At 36.3% G+C, this 18,638-nt stretch overlaps 1 protein-coding gene across 5 annotated transcripts in view; it reads right to left on the reverse strand.

The window, feature by feature from the left end:
- The window catches only part of CAMSAP2 (calmodulin regulated spectrin associated protein family member 2), an 89,122-nt gene that overhangs the window by 66,493 nt on the left and 3,991 nt on the right, over positions 1-18,638 (reverse strand). For 4 of the 5 annotated variants that reach the window (XM_030496154.1, XM_030496152.1, XM_030496151.1 and 1 more), the window contains exon 2: positions 10,206-10,465. In XM_030496154.1, coding sequence (XP_030352014.1) covers positions 10,206-10,465 — 260 coding nt within the window. Of the gene's footprint in view, positions 1-10,205; positions 10,466-12,343; positions 13,002-18,638 lie in introns of those variants that run through there. The other variant, XM_030496153.1, reaches the window with a different exon arrangement.

Raw genomic sequence — 18,638 nt, forward strand, 5'->3', positions numbered from 1 at the left:
AGGTTTAAAGTTAAGTAACCTAAAATAATTCACACTACAGCCATATGTACGCTAGGAGCATAATTGTGTTTAAGTCATTAAGACATGAGATCTTGTTACAACAAGCAAGGCTGCATTATCCTTCTGCCTCCCTCCATAATCAGTACAAGCCAATAATATCAAGCCACATGTAGCCTGTGACATAAGTTCTCAGTTTCCCTATGTTCAGAGAACAGCAGAGAAATGATCCCTGTGTTCAGAGAACAAGAGAAATTATCCCTCAATGCCTAGAGGCATATAGGTATTACTTTAATCTTTTTGTTTTGTCTTGTCTTTGAGAGTACATAGTACTTCAGGTTTGTGATTTTCCCCCCACAGCTCTGACCTGAAAAAATAAGAATTTTTAGGCATACGCATGTGCTGAATAGAGAAAAAACAACTCAGAATGCTAACTAGCAATAAAGAGAAAAAAAAAAAGTACTAGAGACTACCTGGGGACACCCTTAAGAAGTAAGTACCTTAGAAGACACTGGAATAATTTGACTGATGCCATTATTATCTAATTATTATACTAAAACTGATAGCAAGTTCAGCAAGTAAATTAATTGGGCAGGACTTCCAGCATCAGAATTTTCTTCTCTCTAGCAGTTCTTTGCTAGTGTCTATACATATTTCTTCAACAACTACATCATAACCATACTATTTTAAATTTTCTATTTATTCCTGTTACTGACCAAAAAAAAAATAAAAGCAAGAATTTGAATAATCTATTTCTTTGCAGGTACTTACCTATTAGATACATTTTACCATAAAGAATTCAGCAACGCTGAAGTTGAGGCTTCCCTGACAGAAGAATATACCAAATTACATTTACTTGCAGTCTTTCTAGGCATAGTCACACAATTTTTCCCTTTTTTTACCTAACATACGCAAACATGTCTTTACAGAGAACTTCTTAATATCATGAGACAGGTCTGTTTTACTTCTGGGATTGGGGCAGTTAAGAAGAGGGTAAGGAAAAAAAAAAAAGAGAAAAAGAGTAAAACCTGTTCAAAATTGTGAGCTGTAACCCCACATAGTCCTGTATTCCACTTTAATTTTATTTTGGTTTGGTTTTGCGCAGAGCAAAGGTGTTAATGTAACCCAATGCTAAAAAGTGAATCAAGCTCCTTATAAAAGTTGGCTGTCTTCGCAAAACCATACTACAGAAACATACCACACAGATCTACAGGAGTCTTCCTATGTAATTGACAACTCTGGCAAATGCTTATTTTTTCACAGTGTACCCTTAAGAAGAGGAATCAAGCACAGGGTATTTTCCACCAGAGCACGTGTCACCAATATACGGTATATTCAATTTCAAAATAATCTTATTATGACGGAGAAAAGTCAGAAAAAAGTCTGTATTAACCTTCTGCAGTAGGGTGGAGAGCAAGTAAGTAAATCACTGATCAGGTGACACTGCCTGACATTAGAGAGTATAACCACCTGCACGTGAGCAAACAGTGAATGCCATGCTGTCACAGCAGAGGCAGCTCACATACAGGTGTCTGTCAACTGCAGATGCTGGTCTGCAAAAAATGCATCAGTACCCATTGTGCCCTACAGGCCTCGACAAGGCCCAGAGTTAGAATCCTGGGTCCAGTGTCCAACACAACCTGTCAAGACACATTGGCACCAAATGTGCCATCTGGAGATGAAGATAAGGTTTGGGAAAACAAGTGTGAGAGAGAAATTACCCGCCCACACATCAAAGACTGCTGCAAAAAGGAAGGGAATAAACCTGTTCGTGTTCATAGTAGACAGAGCACAAACTAAAGGGCTGATACTGCAGAAAGTATTTAAGAAAAAGGAGATGGTAGGGTTCTTCTGATATGATATGACAAAAGAGTCTTCACTGCCCCCAAGTCCCAGAGATTCATTTTTAACCTGCCACTTCTTTATCAAACCAGTTTAAAGACATTTCAATACACACTTCACATTGTATATACTTATTTCATAAACACTGACTGTTAGGTGTTCTAAATTGTGTTTCAAACATCCAACTTACAGCCTACAAAGAGCTCTTGCCATTTAAATTTTTTAGAGATGTCACCAGTCTTGACAACTGAGTGATCTGGATTTTTAGCTACTGCTAGATGATTATATAAGTTATGATAAAGATAGCTTTTTCCAATTTACTAAAAAAAAAAAATAAAATATTAAGTTGTAGGACATCTTCCTGACATAGACTTGGCTATTTATCCACTAGTCTTATATTCATGGTTCAGGAAAGCAAAGCAATTTTTTATATTGGGGAATACTCTTCCTAATGACTTTCTGATGGATGGGGAAAGCTAATAATCTTCCACAGTTATAGCAGACAGTCAATTTGTTAAACAGCCAATTTATAACTCGAATAGTTTAACAAGTTGCCAGATAATGTTTTAATATAAGTCTCAAAATGTTTTATGTACATAGGACCAATTCTATTGCATTTTGCTTTGGGTTATTAGGAGATATATTTCTGCAAGGTAATAAAAATTTCCTACTAGCTCATAGAAAACCTACCACTTCACATAAATGACTCAAGTGCACTGCTATTTACTGCATTTCCCTAAGTGTCAAATAAAGACTAGACATACCATGTAGACCTTACAACATTTTGTTCATTCAACTTCAGGAAAAAAAAAAATAATTCCATAATGTTGTTAAATTCCACAGTTCTTAAGAACAAAGATTTTAATGTTATGACGCATCCACTGTGATGACGGAGTGTGCTCTTTGGTGACAAATGAGGGCAGATTGCCAGGCCTGCGTGTGCAGATTAACAAATGCAGATTCGCAGGGTTCTTTTGTACTGTACTGGAGCAGCTGCTGCATTACAGTGAGCACGAACTATATTCCTTCAACAGCCAGCGCAGTTTTGTCCCCTTGGTGCCCTGTGTACTACACAGAGCTGGTAGTGAAGCTCTCCTTATGTTTACATGACAGACCCACACCTCCTGCTAAAAGTAGCTCACTATTTTCCATAATAGGAAGAAAGCAGCGCTCTTAACCAAGTAACTGCCTGCTACAGCCATGCAAGAGTTTTAGCTTTCCCCTATACAGCAGGAGGGTATTAAGAAATATTTCTCTTAGTATAATTTAAACCAACTGACGAAAACATACCTTCTAGGTAGTCTGTGAAACAATTAATACATCTTTTTCTAAACAGCTTAGTTACTACACTCCAAAATATACTTAATCTAGCAGAAGTAAGACCATTCTTGAACATTTATTTAAACAATTTTTTCACATAAAGGACATACAAAGAAAGTTCACAGCAGCAAACCAACAGCCAAAATCTGAAACGCACTAAACAGTGCTGTTGAAATAGGAACAAAATCTTTGTAAAGTGTATTTAACAGAATTCCTTCAAGGTTAAGGAAAATACTTCCCAATGTGTTCGACCATTTTCTACATGGTATCTGGCATTCTTCACAGACTTTAATTCATACCATTAATTTCCATAATTCATACCTCCTTTTAACTGGTTTTCCTTATTGGGCTTCAGGAGTCAGTATTTTTGGACTGGTTTTCAGCTTGGGTTTTTGTTTTTTTTTTTTTTTTTATTATTATTATTGGTGGTTGTTTGGGGGTTTTGTTTGTTTTTAATTAAACAGCAATCACCATGCCTTTTTTCATTCCCCCAGGTTAACAGCAGCATAAGAAAGAACACTAAGAATACTATCAGAAGCTCTTTGGTTCAAAACTGTAGTTTGCTCTAAGCAGAACACCACCAACTATTTTTTCCAGCCCTCACAGTACCCCATGTTCCTAATTAGCCAGGAAGTGAATAAGACAGACAACAGTCAATAATGACACACTGGTTTATTTTCTCATGAAAGGCATGAGACTTGACATTGGGAGGTACTACCTTGTCTTGAGGTACACGTTCACTTGATTTCCTGTCATCATATCAACAGCAACAGTTTGGTTTATTTAGTATATTATGTATCTCAATTGGAAGATGTATTGCAATATTCTCATTTTAGTAAAATGTTGATGAAATGTAACTGTCATAGTTTTACATTAAAATACACATGAGAATATGTTGCTATTTCTGAACACTGCAACTACGTTCACCTGGCAAAGGCAAATGTAAGGCCAGTTCTGTATAGCTCACAGATTTTATGGCAGTTCTAAGAACACACTTTCAGTGAATACAAGCAGTACAGTCTGCATGGAAATGAATCCTGCAGGAGCTTTTAAAAAGAACAATCATATTTCATTAATTTCCATGCAAGAATCCTTAAGGATACAAATCTGAAATGTCAGCCACATTGCTGGAACCCTGAATAAGACCAGAATCCTACCTTGATTTTTGTAGTGAAATTAAGGATGCAAGAAAGAAAAAAAACCTCACAAAAATAAAAATTAAAGCTAGAGAAATATAAAAGGCTTTTGGTTTTTTTTTGTGTTGAGAGCTGCAAACATTAAAGCAATGGATGGGACCAATCTTTTATGATTTGAGTTGCTGGAAAGGACCAGCAAAGAATCCGTACTTTATGTTCCCTACAACATAACTTCAGTGTCAGCAGCTCTCCTACCTTCCGCATTAGTTGCCACACTTGGCGCTCAAGTTGAGCAGACAACATTCCATGAAAACCTGAAGGATGCTGCAGAGGACTTTGTGGTTACCTATGTCTTCCACAAATTCCTGAGACAGGTATCTACATTACCTTTTGGAGTTAGCTTCTACCTTTATTTGCAGACAGTCCTTGTTAAGCAGATTTCAAAACTGATGTTCTAAGAATAAATTGCTATTTTCTCCCACAAGTGAGCTTTCTAATAAATAATGGTCCTTTACTGCCATTTTCTTTTCAGCTATTCATAGACGATGATACTTATGAATAAAAGTAAGCATAGAGCCATTTAATTATGTATTTTTATTTCATCTGCAGTTTCTTTCAACTGGCTTGGCGAAAGACAAAAGTGACTCAATTCGACTGCAGTCAAGCTAATCGTTTACACTGCAAAAGAATGGCATAGGCAGCACATAATCAGAGGTCAGTTTCAGAAAACAGCAAGGCCTAGACTAGAGACATTCTTCAGTCCCAGAAAAATTACAGAAATAAAACAAACCAGTTATGACTAACACTGATAACCTGTATGTTTTGCATACACTAAATCCTAGACAAACATACCATAGAACACATCAAATCACTGCTGTTATTTACATGACACAGAGCAAAAGCATTTTCTAGATACAAGACTAACATAATTACAAACAAGCAGCAGGCAAAACAAAAATCCCCAGGCTATAAGTCAACACAAGCTGCATGAAACAAGCTAATAGAACACTAAGTTACAACTTAAGATGGTAAGAGCAGAATAAACTTTCTGAAGAGTTACAGCAGTTACCATGACCAAAAGAAACTGGCACCCTGTGCATGAGGGAGCTTGGTTTCCATGTTACTGCATCAAACAGATGTTTGTGCAATGCTGACTAAAGCGTGATCTTATGTCCAACACAAGACCAGCAAAACCACTGGATCACTGTTCTCAAGCAAATGAGAATCTCACAAGAAATGTGTGAAGAGATGAGTCTAGTAACTGAGCAAAAAGTACAGAACATCTAAAGGTTACATTATCCCAGCCCCAAACCACAGCTGAATGGCTCTATGCAGCACATGAGACTAAACTTAGGTTCTGTTTCCCCACTATCTTTGCTTTTTATATCAATCTTTTGTAAAACATACCGCTATGCAAGATGCTTCAATATCACAAGTCTGTTAATGTTAGACTCTAGAATACTAGAATTTAACTAACAAATTATGGTATCTATGGGCTCAAGTCAAGAAACTGCCAATTTTTCATACACATCCTCATTAACAAGTGATTCACAATAGCACAGGAATGGAAACTTGTTACATCATGCCTAAAACAAAAAAAATAAAAAATTCTTCAGGGCAGAAGCCACATCTTTTCTTTGTTCTATGAAATGATAGTACACGTTTTGTTGCTTTACAGAATTAAAGGAATTCTACAGCATGAAAATGCAGAGGCTGAAGCATGTAGCTGCAAGCTAACTGGGTCCTTCATCAAGGAGAAATAATCCACTGATGAGAGACACTGTCATTTCAAATGAACACAGTCTGTCAGAGAGACCAAAAGTCTGGATTGCAGGATGAGTTAACCACTCACTGTCTGCTATCTTATCCAGAAAGAGATCCAGATTCTGGCTCTGGGTACAAAACCAGCACTATCAATCCCCCTTACTTTCACATAAGTTTTGCTGGCTATGACTAGTTTAGCAACTAGTACTGCACAACAGAAAAGCAAAACTGGTACAAAGGTCCCAGGAATCCCCTCTACTCCCTCAGGGGAATCACTTCAATCAGCTCTGCTCTAGTGAAATGAGTACACCTTGGCAAGCAGGCTGCATACAGTAGATGTGATCCCAGATCCCGTCTTCCAGTTCAGTGGCTGAAAGAAAGAGTTTGCGATTCCAAAGATGACTCCACAATACAAGCCAAGAGGGCAGCAACTGTGAGCAATACAGAATTCTGCCTCAAATGCACACTCCTGATCACCACCAAAAAGGTAATACAAGCACACCTACTTATAACTCAGTTAATAGCCCAGATTCACAAACTGCTACAGAGAAAATTATTGCCAGACTTCCTCACAGAAGACATCTTCAAGGAAGAAGGTAATTTGCAGCTAAATGGATAAACAATTTGTATGACAGCACACTATTTTTTATATTAAAACCCCATACACATGAATTACAGCTCAGAATTAGGGAGGTAGCAATATTTCATCCTACGTGCTATCCTGGACTTATGGCTGGGGTTTTGCTGGAGCCACTTATTCCCTTCGCATCTCGGCTGACAATTATGAAATTGTATGCAGGATTTAGAAGTTCTGTTTTTTGGGGTTTTGTTTTTTAAAGTACTATCATTAATCACTGTACGTGGGTGTAAGTTGAAGGTAGCTGCTCAGGTGGTGATGCTTTTCCACAACAGTATTTTTCCAAATTAGAGTTTGAATTTTAACAAGAGTTACACTTTCTGATTGTGTTATTCTTAGTCTACCTTTTATTTTTCCCATACAAAGAAATACTTAAAAGTATGGCATATTTTCATAGAGATAGTATTTATATACTCAGTAATCGCTGATCTTTTTCTAGCCACTAAATTTTATTTAAGAACTAAATACCTAAAAATTCCTTTTCTTTAATCTGTAAGCATTAAACCAAAATTATTGCCTAATTATACCACGCTGAACTCTTAAACTATTTCTGATTTCTATAGCCTGTCAAAATCTCACATCTGATTTCCATATGGAAGTGCCTGCTTAAGACAGATTTTTTTTTTAATGCAAATGCAACTTACCAACAGAAATAAAGAGTTTTACTCATATTCTTGCACCTTACCTTTCATACTTTTTAACCATCAAGTAATTTCTTTTGTACTCCTGACCTGAAGTATAATTTTCATCAGAAAAATACTCTGGTTCTTGGTTCAACACTGTTTCAGTTCCAAGCTCTAGACTATTTCTGCCCTGTTTAAAGTCTAAGCAGAGCCAAGACCATATGATATTCAACCTGGAGAGTAATAACATGGTATTTGGTTCTTTTGCTCCCCTACCAAAAATAAAGGCAGCAGGATGATCCTATCAACTAAGATGACTTCACAAAATAAACATAGAATTAAGTTTTAATAGCTTGCAATACACAGAAAACAGAAATAGAGATACCACTGAATAGTTCTGTAGTGTTATCACAAGATGCAATCTCTCAGGAACAGTTTCAGTTACAAAGTTTTTAAACCAGAACAAGCCTAAAGATTAACCTAGCTTTCAATTTTACCCACAAAACAAATGTAAGACGTGAACAAACCAAACATAAGAAACACTAAACCAAACCAGACTCCACATGGACTTCCCTATCCTGATGAAGGAGAGGGTTTAACAGAAGATTTTGTTCCTGTTACCATGTGTTAATTTCATTAAATTCCTGTTTCCTAATCCTATTCTGCTGGAGGAAACTGATTTTTATATATACATACACGTATGTATGTATATACAGATACACACAAACACAAGAATTTGCAGCTTCTCAAATTAGATGCTAATGCAGCCAAGTCAGTCATGACTAACAAGGAAATTACCATCTATCCCGTCCGCAGTGCATAAAGAAACATCCATTTCCTAGATTTGTCAAAGACTTGAAAATAAAAGATGTTCCCTAAAAAAGGTTCAGTTATAGCTATCTAAGAAACACAAAAGGCCAAGATTTGACATGCCTGCTTTAGTAAGTAGTCACACGTGAAGTAAACCAACAATTAATCACTAACCTATAGGACAAGGAATTCCAAGTCTGTTGACCACATCTACACACATTATAAAGCACAAGTAAAATTAAACCATTCCATACTCAAATCTCTTTCCATAGTTTCATGTCATAATAAACTCACCCTTTTTTCAGTAATAGATGCACAGTACATCTGAGCAGATAACAATAAATGTCCTCTAACACCAGCATGTCTCCCATATTCATGGGGAATACAGGCCACCAAAGACAAAAACCATCATACTATTTTTTACTACATTACTCAGAATTACACTGAACATAGGTTTAACACCATCTGGCCTACTATAGGAATGAATGAGTTAATTACATATGCAGCCTTTCTGTTCTACATAATTGAAAAAGAAAAATTATTCCATGCTCTAAACCAGGATATACATATTACTTTTAAAGACTTGTAGAAACTGTGACATATAGAAAAGTAGGAAAAGTTACTGGAAGACATCAAGAAGATAATTTTAAGACTATGACAATACCACACTAGCCAGATTTGAAGTACTTTGTCAAATTTGCTAATTGTATAATAAGGAAAAAGGTTGAGACTTCCCAACTAAAATGTAGCACTGCTGCTAGGAACTTGCATGGGGATGTGAGCATGGCATGACAAATGAAAACTCTTGGGCTCAGAATATTAGTACTGAGACTACAGTTTCACACCCATTCCCTTGGTAGCAATTGTTTTAGACAGGCTGCCTTTCTGCCCAAGCCAGTTGTATTTCCACTCTAGTGCTACCTCTCATTGTCACAGCCCAGCTGCTTGTGAACTAAACAGCATCACTCATCTGTTGCTGGTACTAGAGCATGGATAAGTGACCTGGGCAGAGCAGGAATCTGGGGATGTCAATCTGCTACAATACTTGATGCTTGAATAACTACTTGCTGGACTATACCTAAGCAGTACGGCAAGGAAAGACACAAATACCCACTCAAGCACAGAGGAAATACAAAATTGCTACTGAAATGCATTTTAAGCAACATTAATTACTGAATTAAAGAGCAGCAAACCAAACTAGAGAATGCTGACGCATTTTTCTCAACTGACAACTCTGAAAGCAATGCCTCTTACAACTACTCTAGGAAGGGATCAAATGAAAAAAATCAAATGGGAAAACACTTCATGTTTATTTATTTTCCATATAAAATACTGAACAAAAAAAGGGGGAAAATTTTAAGTACTTCAAATACAATTGAATATTATTCTATCATACGGTTACTTTATAAGCAATCATATGTAGCCATCCTTTTTACAGTTTTTTTTAAAAACTCAGCTCCAAACAAGGCAGGAAATACATCACTCAGGAGCTTAGTGATAAATCATTCATCTGTAGAACTAATGTTTTAATTAGCAGCTGTATAAAGCAAAGACATATTATTAAGTCTCCATGAAAGAATATACTGTTGTTGTGTGTTTTACATTGACTTAATATCTAACTGATGACTACTGAATGTTACTAATGTTATTAGGTTGACTTGCCTTTGTCATCAAAACTTCTTTCTTTTTTAAGATTGTAACCAAAGATTTCTTTGAGAAACAAAAACCCCCAAACTATTTTCAAGCCACTCTTCTGAAACAAAAATCTTCAATGACAGTCAGTTCTGTAAATCTGAAATCAAAGTGATCATATTGTCACTCCTATATTTAAAAATCTAACACTTTAAGTAGAATGACAGGTGTTTTCGAGCATTAGTACAGAGGAAATAACACCTGCACTGACAACTATAAGGAGATGGAAAAACAAATCAAAACAATCATAAGCCTCCCAGCAATAAATCACATATAATTCTTGAGAAAAATACTTCAACATAATGATGTATGTTACAAGATAGATACGTAGTTTTGGGGAGTACACAGAAGAATAGAAGAAATATACAAGTTTTAATCACTCACCATCTGAATTGGTTTTTTGTGAAGATCTCGTTCAGTCACCAACTTTTCTTGGTCAGTAACATAAAGGCCTTTTTGTGCCAGGGCTTGTATAACAGCATCATGACCTAGAAGCGGTTTTGCAGCATCACTCTTGAGAATAAGGCTACCAGCACGACAGTAGAGTTCTGCAGACAGCAGCAAGTTAACAACAGGTGGTTTAATGTGCTCCTGGTCATACTGGTCTGTGTAAAATGGTTCTCTTAGTTCTTGTGGAACGTTTTCTACAAAGAAAAGAAAGAATAGATACAGTATTAGGCTTTTTTTATATGTATGAACTCAAACCTATGTTAAAGAAAGCATATTCAAGGGAAGGCCAGAGTCATTATCCGTCATCATAATATAAAACACTAGGGGAAACTGCACACAAAGGTAGCATTTAAGCTATAAATAGGAACTTAAGAAAAATTCAAGACCAATTCCACACTGCAAAGGCCACACTAGAAGGCCAACCTGTGGTTACAGCATCATTACTTGAAAACGTTCTGGCTTCTTCAAATACGTGCCCAAACAGTTTCATTTCCTTTGGCATAACATTATATAGGTCAAACATACAAAGGCAGAACACCCATTTAAATACAAATGCCTGTCTCTATTACAAAAATAAAATGGACTTAGAATGTTATATTTTAGCACAAATTAATTTGAGACAAAAAGGGCAACTTCAACTCAGCATCCTTCTAGGTTTCACGTATGCAAGAGAAATTTGATTACTATATTATCTATTTCAAAGGTCACACAACACAGACTGATGACAATCCAGCAGCTCAGCATAAATACATGGATGTTTTAATGGAATTAAAATAATGAGGAAAGTTAAAAAATATTATTTTCCTTCTGACAAAATACTGAATAATTATTTGCCCATTTGTGTAACTGACTTCCCTTAAAATTGCGGCTTTCCTCCTTTTTCAGGGAAATGGCTTAGCACCCACAGAAAGGTATGCAAGGTATGCAAGATTGTGTGATGTTTATGCTGAGATTTTAACCCCCAAATTAGCATTCCAAGACAATCTATCAGCTTTTCCAAACACTGTACATGACACAATACAGGCAGACTATATTTATTATTGTCTGCCAAAAAAAAAGAAAATAGTTATAAATTAATTCTATATGGTACTAGATCAAATTAAATTAAATCACCAGAGAAGTGGAAAGTAACTTAGACATGCTTTCACACTTCACATTTCTTGCCATATACACTGCAAAATGCTCAGTTTTTCCTGTATAAGAATTTCACTCTCCACTGTTGTGAACTGAGTTAAGCCAACAGCATTTATGGGATAAAGACCATGTGATTCTTTTCCTGAGCCCAAATGGAAAAGCCTATTTAATTGCTACAAGGGGAAAAAAAAGGGTTTAGGAAAATAATTATGCAACTCCAGGTACCTATCCCCTTTGCCTTCATCTGGATAGATGGTTAGAGACAAGGTTTGAAGCAGAGGGTGGAGTAAACAGCTCAATAAGGGTGAAGCAGGAGAGAGAGAAGAAACAGAACATGCCATCACAAGATAATGACAGATTATCTTCTTCCTCATACATATTCTATTGCAGTTCATGTGCTTCCATCATAGGCTTTGGAAGAAAGAGCTAGCTGCCTTCTAGCTATGAAAGGAAAAGACACACATTATAGAGTGCAAAAAGGGAAAGAAATATGACATTTAAGAAAGTATGTGTTAATAAGGATGGTAAAAAAAGATATTGCTTCTTATTTGCTAATTCAGAATATCAAGGGGAAGAGAGGTATAATTTATAATTTGCTTAAACCAGGAGCCAAATTTGGCTAGAAACTTGACAGCTCTGTTTTAAAATACAGACTGAAAACATACTGTCAGTAGAACTACATTGCCCTTTACAATACAAGCCTAATGCCTTACAACATTACTTTTTCCCCAGATAATAATAAAACAACTAACAAAAAAACCCACACCGGTGTCAGGCAATGATATTGCCACATTCTCTTGCCACTTCCCAGCCTCACTTACTGGCTCTATAGGACCTACAGTCATCCAAGACTAGAAAAAGCATTTATAATTAAAGAACTCTATGAGCTGCTAGGTGCTTGTTTCCCTAGGTATTATTTCCACCTATCTCAATTCTACCTGTCCTCCTTTCTTTCCCTTGTTTGTCCACATGTTGTCTATTTAAACATTAAGCTTATTATTTCTCAAGTCCCTCATGATACATCTCCACCTTGGAATCACGAGCTCATTCCTCATATGACTTCATCCTCTACAATTCCAAATGCCAACTTTAAAGACATCTTCATGCTATTTCCTCAAACTAGAAAGCATTAGAAAACATTTTTTTTGTAAATATCACACAATGCACAGGCAGCAGATTTTGTCTTTTTTGAAACACACTCACCCACCATTTTTTAATCACATGGGAAGTTAGATGGTATGGAGGGGCAACAGGGAGGAAGAGATAAAGCCATTTGTAATTTCTTAGAAGACCTAAAAAAGCCTAAATGACAATGATGGGTTTCAAGTCTGAAAATTTGAGCCAGAAAATAAATCTAAAGACAGGAAATAACTCATCACCTGTTAAGGAGTAATTTCTGATCTTCAGTATCACTGAAACAGACCTTAAAGTGACAAGGTAAAATGCAATGAATGCATTTATCATGAAAGAATGATACTACTGGGGTTTAGTAATGAAAAAGCCCTCAATACACTAAAAAAAACCCCAAACCAAACAAGATGATAACTATCAAGGGCAAACAGAATTATCTGTAAAGGATGTTTCTGCTTCTGAAAAATACAGCTAAAGCAAAGTGAGATGTATGCCTTTTTTTTTTTTTTTACTTCATTGGTGTTCACAAAATAAATCTGGAATAGAAACTTACTGGTGTTCATAAAAATAAAACAAGAAAAGAAATTTATTAGAGAAACAGAACACAGAAACAAGGGGCTAGGAAGATAAACTGTGACTATAGACATATTCTGAATTTGTAAAAAAAAAAAACATGTGAAAGCATAAAAAAAATCCCTGCTGCAACGAGATCAGAAGTCTTCACAAAAATTCCTGTCACAACTCCCTTCACACAGACAGAACCACATGTACTTTTCCACGTTTATAACACGTATCAAACTGTTTGGTATCAGAATAGATCTTGATGGAAGATTCAAACTGTGTTCTCATTTCTGTTATAGTTTAAAAGGGATATAAAAGAAAAAAAAAAAAAGCACAGCAGCTAGACATGGAGGAAACTCTTCCTGTTACTGATCTAAAACTAACAGCCCTTCCAGATCTGGCATGTGTTGCCTCTGCAGTCCTGTGGAGGAGAATTTCAAGGCTACATGCAGTTCTCAGCAGACTACCAGAACAACCAACAGTGTCAAAAGCCTTTATTGACAATTCTGGCAGGACTGGAGATTGTTAAATAGCTCTGATAGGCAGAGAAGAATTTTAACACTAATTCTCAAGGTACGCATTTTACCAACCCCTTTCCTTCGCCCATCTGACAGCATCTTTTAAGATTTAACTCTGAAGTCAATGAACAGTTTTAAAATAAATACCTTGTTGCACATGTTTCCATAAACTCCCATTTGGCCTTGAAATTTGTGGCAACGTAGAGCAATTATGCCAGGGAGATATATCAGGGACACACAGTTCAGGGAGCTGAGCACATAAAATACAGATGAGACCATGGGAACTGGGTCTATTTCTGCTGGAGAGGCGCTGGGAGGATCTCTTCCAGCACCCAATGGGCAGGTTTTAGCAACAGACCCGGACTGTGAAGTGCCACAAGGCAGTGGCCACAAGTTGCCACAGGGAAAATTTCAACTGGATAGAAGTGAAGAAAGTCCTTCACAATGAGAGTGGCAGAGCACAGGCACAGGGTGCCCAAGGACTCGGCTGTGAAACCACTATCCACGACGACTTTCAACACCTGAGTGGGCAAGGCCCTGAGAAACCACTTCTAACTCTGAAGCCTGCTCTTCTTGGAGCAGGAGGTTAAACTAAACAATCTCCAGAGACTGCTTTCACCCTATTTGTTTCCTAAAATCATCGGCAGTACCATGGGTTTCAATTTTGGAAAACTTTTTGGGGTATGCACTTAAGAAAATGTAGTTTGACACTTTGAATTTCATACTGAGCTGTGAAGAGAATACATGAAGCTATAAACAAGTTCCACACACAGGGAAAAGGAAAAAAGGAAATACCACATTAGCCCAAAACAATAATGTAAATTTAAGAATCAGGCTAACTTTAAAAGAGTATTCAACACACGTTCAGGTAATTTTTCCATACATTACAATGGACTCAGAAGTCCTGCATATGCTCTCTTTAAAGAAGAAAAAGCTTTAATGCAAACAAGGGATTATTATTTCTCCCCACCATGAAACAGAATTGTAAATTAACTTTCCATTTAAACAGACCATTTTAAATGGAAGGAATAATCTAAAAATAATTCATGGCTATCACCCCTGAATTTACCTTTAAAAGCTGTTTTATAAACAAAATTCTCTGCTCAGTTAAGTGTGAATTACTCCTTGGAGAATAGTCTGAATTCCTCTTTTGGAAAAATTTCTTTTATTAATGTGAAAAGTCTACACTTTCTTTAAAAACAAACTGTTTTTTTGTAAAGTTTCCATACATGAATACAATCCTTTGAGTTACACGACTGTTTCAAACTTACAAGAGTGAACCATTCCAAGTTTATGAATGTTTGCATTAAGGAGGTCCAAAAGCTTAGAAGTCTCTGTCAACAAGGTCTCTTTTTATTTTTCTTTTTTTAATGCAGAGGATAACGTAAACAAGTTAAAATGTTTCACTATGGGCTAATTAAAATATAGATCATTCCTGAGAGCCACAAGGCCACATTAAGCCTCAGCCTAGACAGCTTCAATCTTTACAGGTTACTGACGTCAATCAACAAAGACATTAAGAAATAAAAACTGTGCAAGACTGAGACTTAATACAGAATTATTTCATGAAAATTCTGACTAATACCTTTAATCACTTCCTAGTGCAAACTAGTAGATGAATTTATGCCAAATCTTAATGGACTCAATTACTTGCCAGCTTTCTGCAAGACAGCAAAGGTATGCTTTTGCCATATGGTAACAGTGTTAAAGTTACCTCATTCAGATGCCTACTTCCCAACAAGGATTCTGGTGGTCCATTTACCAATTGGGCACAAGAGAGCAGAGCTTCGCATGGAAGTCAAGAGTCCAAGAACTGAAAACAGGTCAGAGAAGCATGATTTATATTAATTTGCTTCTGATTACTTTTTGTAGTTGCCTCAGTAGAAGAGAGGGACATTTCAATTTGGTGGTTTACTTTGGAGTCCCCTTCAATGGCTCTGATCAGTACTCTAGTTCTAGGATTTACAGCAGGTTAGTAATCCATGGAGCAAACTGATGCTACCAAAAAGAGAAATCCCGAAACAAGACTTTGAATCACGAAGTGGAAAACAAAATGAGATAGTTGATATCAAAGGAATTTCTACTTTTTGGTTTGTTGAATAAGTTTGTCACTGACATTGTTCTTGGCTAGCAGGCAGTAAGCGTAGTTCTGACTAGGGGCAAGTGTCTAAATGGTCAACCTCTATAAATTTATGGCAGACAATTTCAGTATCACAATTCTTAACTCTGTTCAGCTAACCAAAATGAACTTGTGAGAGTCTTAGATTTAACATCACAGAAGTACCACGAATGAACAGACCCTACCCGCTATCCACTGCTTTGAGAGCAGTTTTGCACTTATAAGGGATTCCTTTTGAAAAACAAACCAACCAACAAAACCAAAACCCCAAAACATCTCAGGAAAAAACAGGTACAGGCTCTACCTACATAGCCCACCCAGATTTCAGTTATTTCTTTGAACCCTGAGAATCGCATAAGAAATGCTCTACTGGGTCACCCTAACTGTCAACCCCATCCAGTATTCTGTCTTCAGTAGCACAACAGGAAGCGCTACTCACAAAGCATAAAGAATTTGACTGGTAGAGGCATTTCCTATTAAAATGGGAAAGTTTAACATCTACTGTACCGAAACCTGCATATTGATTCAGGTTTTGATAAACAAAAGAATGACTAAGAATTCATCCTGGCAATAAAGAGACCAATTTGTATTAGCATTAATACCTTCAGAACTTATTTTTGGGAAAGGCAAGATACGAGAACTATAAAGATAATAGTATAGTTTTAACCCATCTCACTCAGCTAGCTCACCAGCTAGCACTGTTATAGTCAGGATAGATTTAAATAACTTATGGAATAGGGCAAAAGATTGTTTCAGAAATTCAGAAATAAACTCTTATTTCTTGAATTATTTTAAGACTTTATTAAACCAAGCAAAACTTTTTGCCAACCATAGCTAGATAGACATGAGCTGACACATGTGCTTTGGTATCTGCCTTACAGGTTCTCTAAGACTGCTTCTAATTGAAAAAACAAAACAAAACTCTTACATTAGGCAAATAGATTTCAAATACTACATTTCAACTCTGTAGCAAAATAATAAAACTACTGCCTGAACCAGTAATTATGTATTGTCCAAGGGGGAGGGGGAAATGTGTGTGTACGAAGGACTCACCCTATCTTTTTAATGCCTTGAAGTTTTTTCACCCCAGCCCCATTTTCCAGAATGATCAGCAAAAATACTCAGAGCCCCGTGCACCATCTACAACCTCAGATGGCTCCACCAAACCAAATAGTTCCAGAAACTCATACAATTTTCTTTATTTACTTTTAAGAAATGATCCATAGTCAAACCACGTTTTAAACGTGTTCTACAGAAAGGAGTGATATGATCAACTTTTAAGTAGACCACCTCAGTAGGTTATTAGTCCAACTAACTTATTTTAGCAGGATTGACCAAAGCATCAATTTGCAAGCACCTAATCTCAAGAGATGATGGAAAAGAAATCTATTAAAAAAAAAATTTCCTCACAAGAATCTCAAACATTTGCTTCTGTACTCCCAACTCTTACGCATTTTTGCTCTAGTTGCCATACTGAGTAAAAGTAAAGAGATTTGCTAGGAAAAGATTCAAAGATGTTCTGGCCTGCAACAGTCAACGTAACAAATGAGACTCTTTAGTTAAAGTTGTTTCTGTCAGATAAACAATGTTAATTTCCTCCCTTCATGGTTCTACTGGCAACATCTGCAAACAGCAGTAAGTAGCTGCATATGAATTCTGAAAATATTAATCATCAGTAGAAACCTATTTTTAAGTTTCTTGAGTAATGTTTCATTAAAGATGATGCAATTTGTAATCGATTGCTTCAGACACCTGTAAAGGATAAATTTAATGTTAAAAGGTGGATGGACTATTTTATTTTGACTGCAGGAAACATAGCAAAGTTTAGGACAAGCACTCATATTTGTGCAGCTTTTATTTAGTTTATTCCTGTCAAAAAACTGCATGCTAAACCAGTGAAATTTATTACTGTAGCAGGATAATATGTTGTATGAATAGTAGAACAGCAACAGATTTAACCTGACTTTAAAATCACTCCCATAATTTTCGTAGAATCACACATGTCAGACATAGTCTTAACTCAGTAACTAAAAATTGGATGCAAAGCTGCCTGAAAAACAATTTTCCAAGAGTACTCAGAGGTCCCCTATCAAGTGGGAAGAATGTGTACATCAAGGTTCAAAAATTAGTACCTTCATTTGTACTAGCTGAGGTTCGACAGAAGCAATCCCAAGCTACAATGGGATTGAAAGCATTTTGCAGGATAAAGTTATAATTCAAGATGATTTTGATAAGTGGTAGAAGTGGTTTGAAAATAGGATGCAGTTATATAAGTATAGCTGCAAAGCAGGAACCTACAACTTTACAATTACAAGATGGGAACAACTGAGTAGGCAGCAGTTCTGCAGAGAAAGATATGGAGCTACAGTGAATCACAGACTGAATGAGTCAACAGTTCTAGGCTGATGCAAAAGTGACAAACATCATATTTGAGTGAATAAATGAGAGTATTACAGGTTGGAAAGATGAAGTAATTTTTCAAATCTACCCTGTACTGGTGAGGGTTTAGCTTGCCCATTAGATCTAGATTTGAGTACAGAAATCATGCAAAACCTACCACAGAAAAAATACATGTAAAAAAACCAAACAAAAAATAACAAACAAAACCAAAACACCAAAAAAGAGCCCCAAAAAGCCTGACTTACAAAAATGAAGTTGAAAAAAGTCTGTTTTGTCTAAACAGCAGAACAGAGAGGAGACACTTTTTTTTATTATGTGGAAGATGTAGTAACGAGGTAAGGTGCCCACCAGGGAATAGGATATATCTACCAGGAATAGGATAACTAATGGGTTTACAGTGTAGCAAAAGACATCAAGATCATGCTGTTCTAACATCTAGAGGTAAATAAGGATTCAAATTGACTAGCAGACATACTGAGGAATCTCTGAGGTAATTAGAGATTT

This window comes from Strigops habroptila, chromosome 8 (assembly GCF_004027225.2).
Source record: "Strigops habroptila isolate Jane chromosome 8, bStrHab1.2.pri, whole genome shotgun sequence".
Classification (NCBI taxonomy): domain Eukaryota; kingdom Metazoa; phylum Chordata; class Aves; order Psittaciformes; family Psittacidae; genus Strigops; species Strigops habroptila.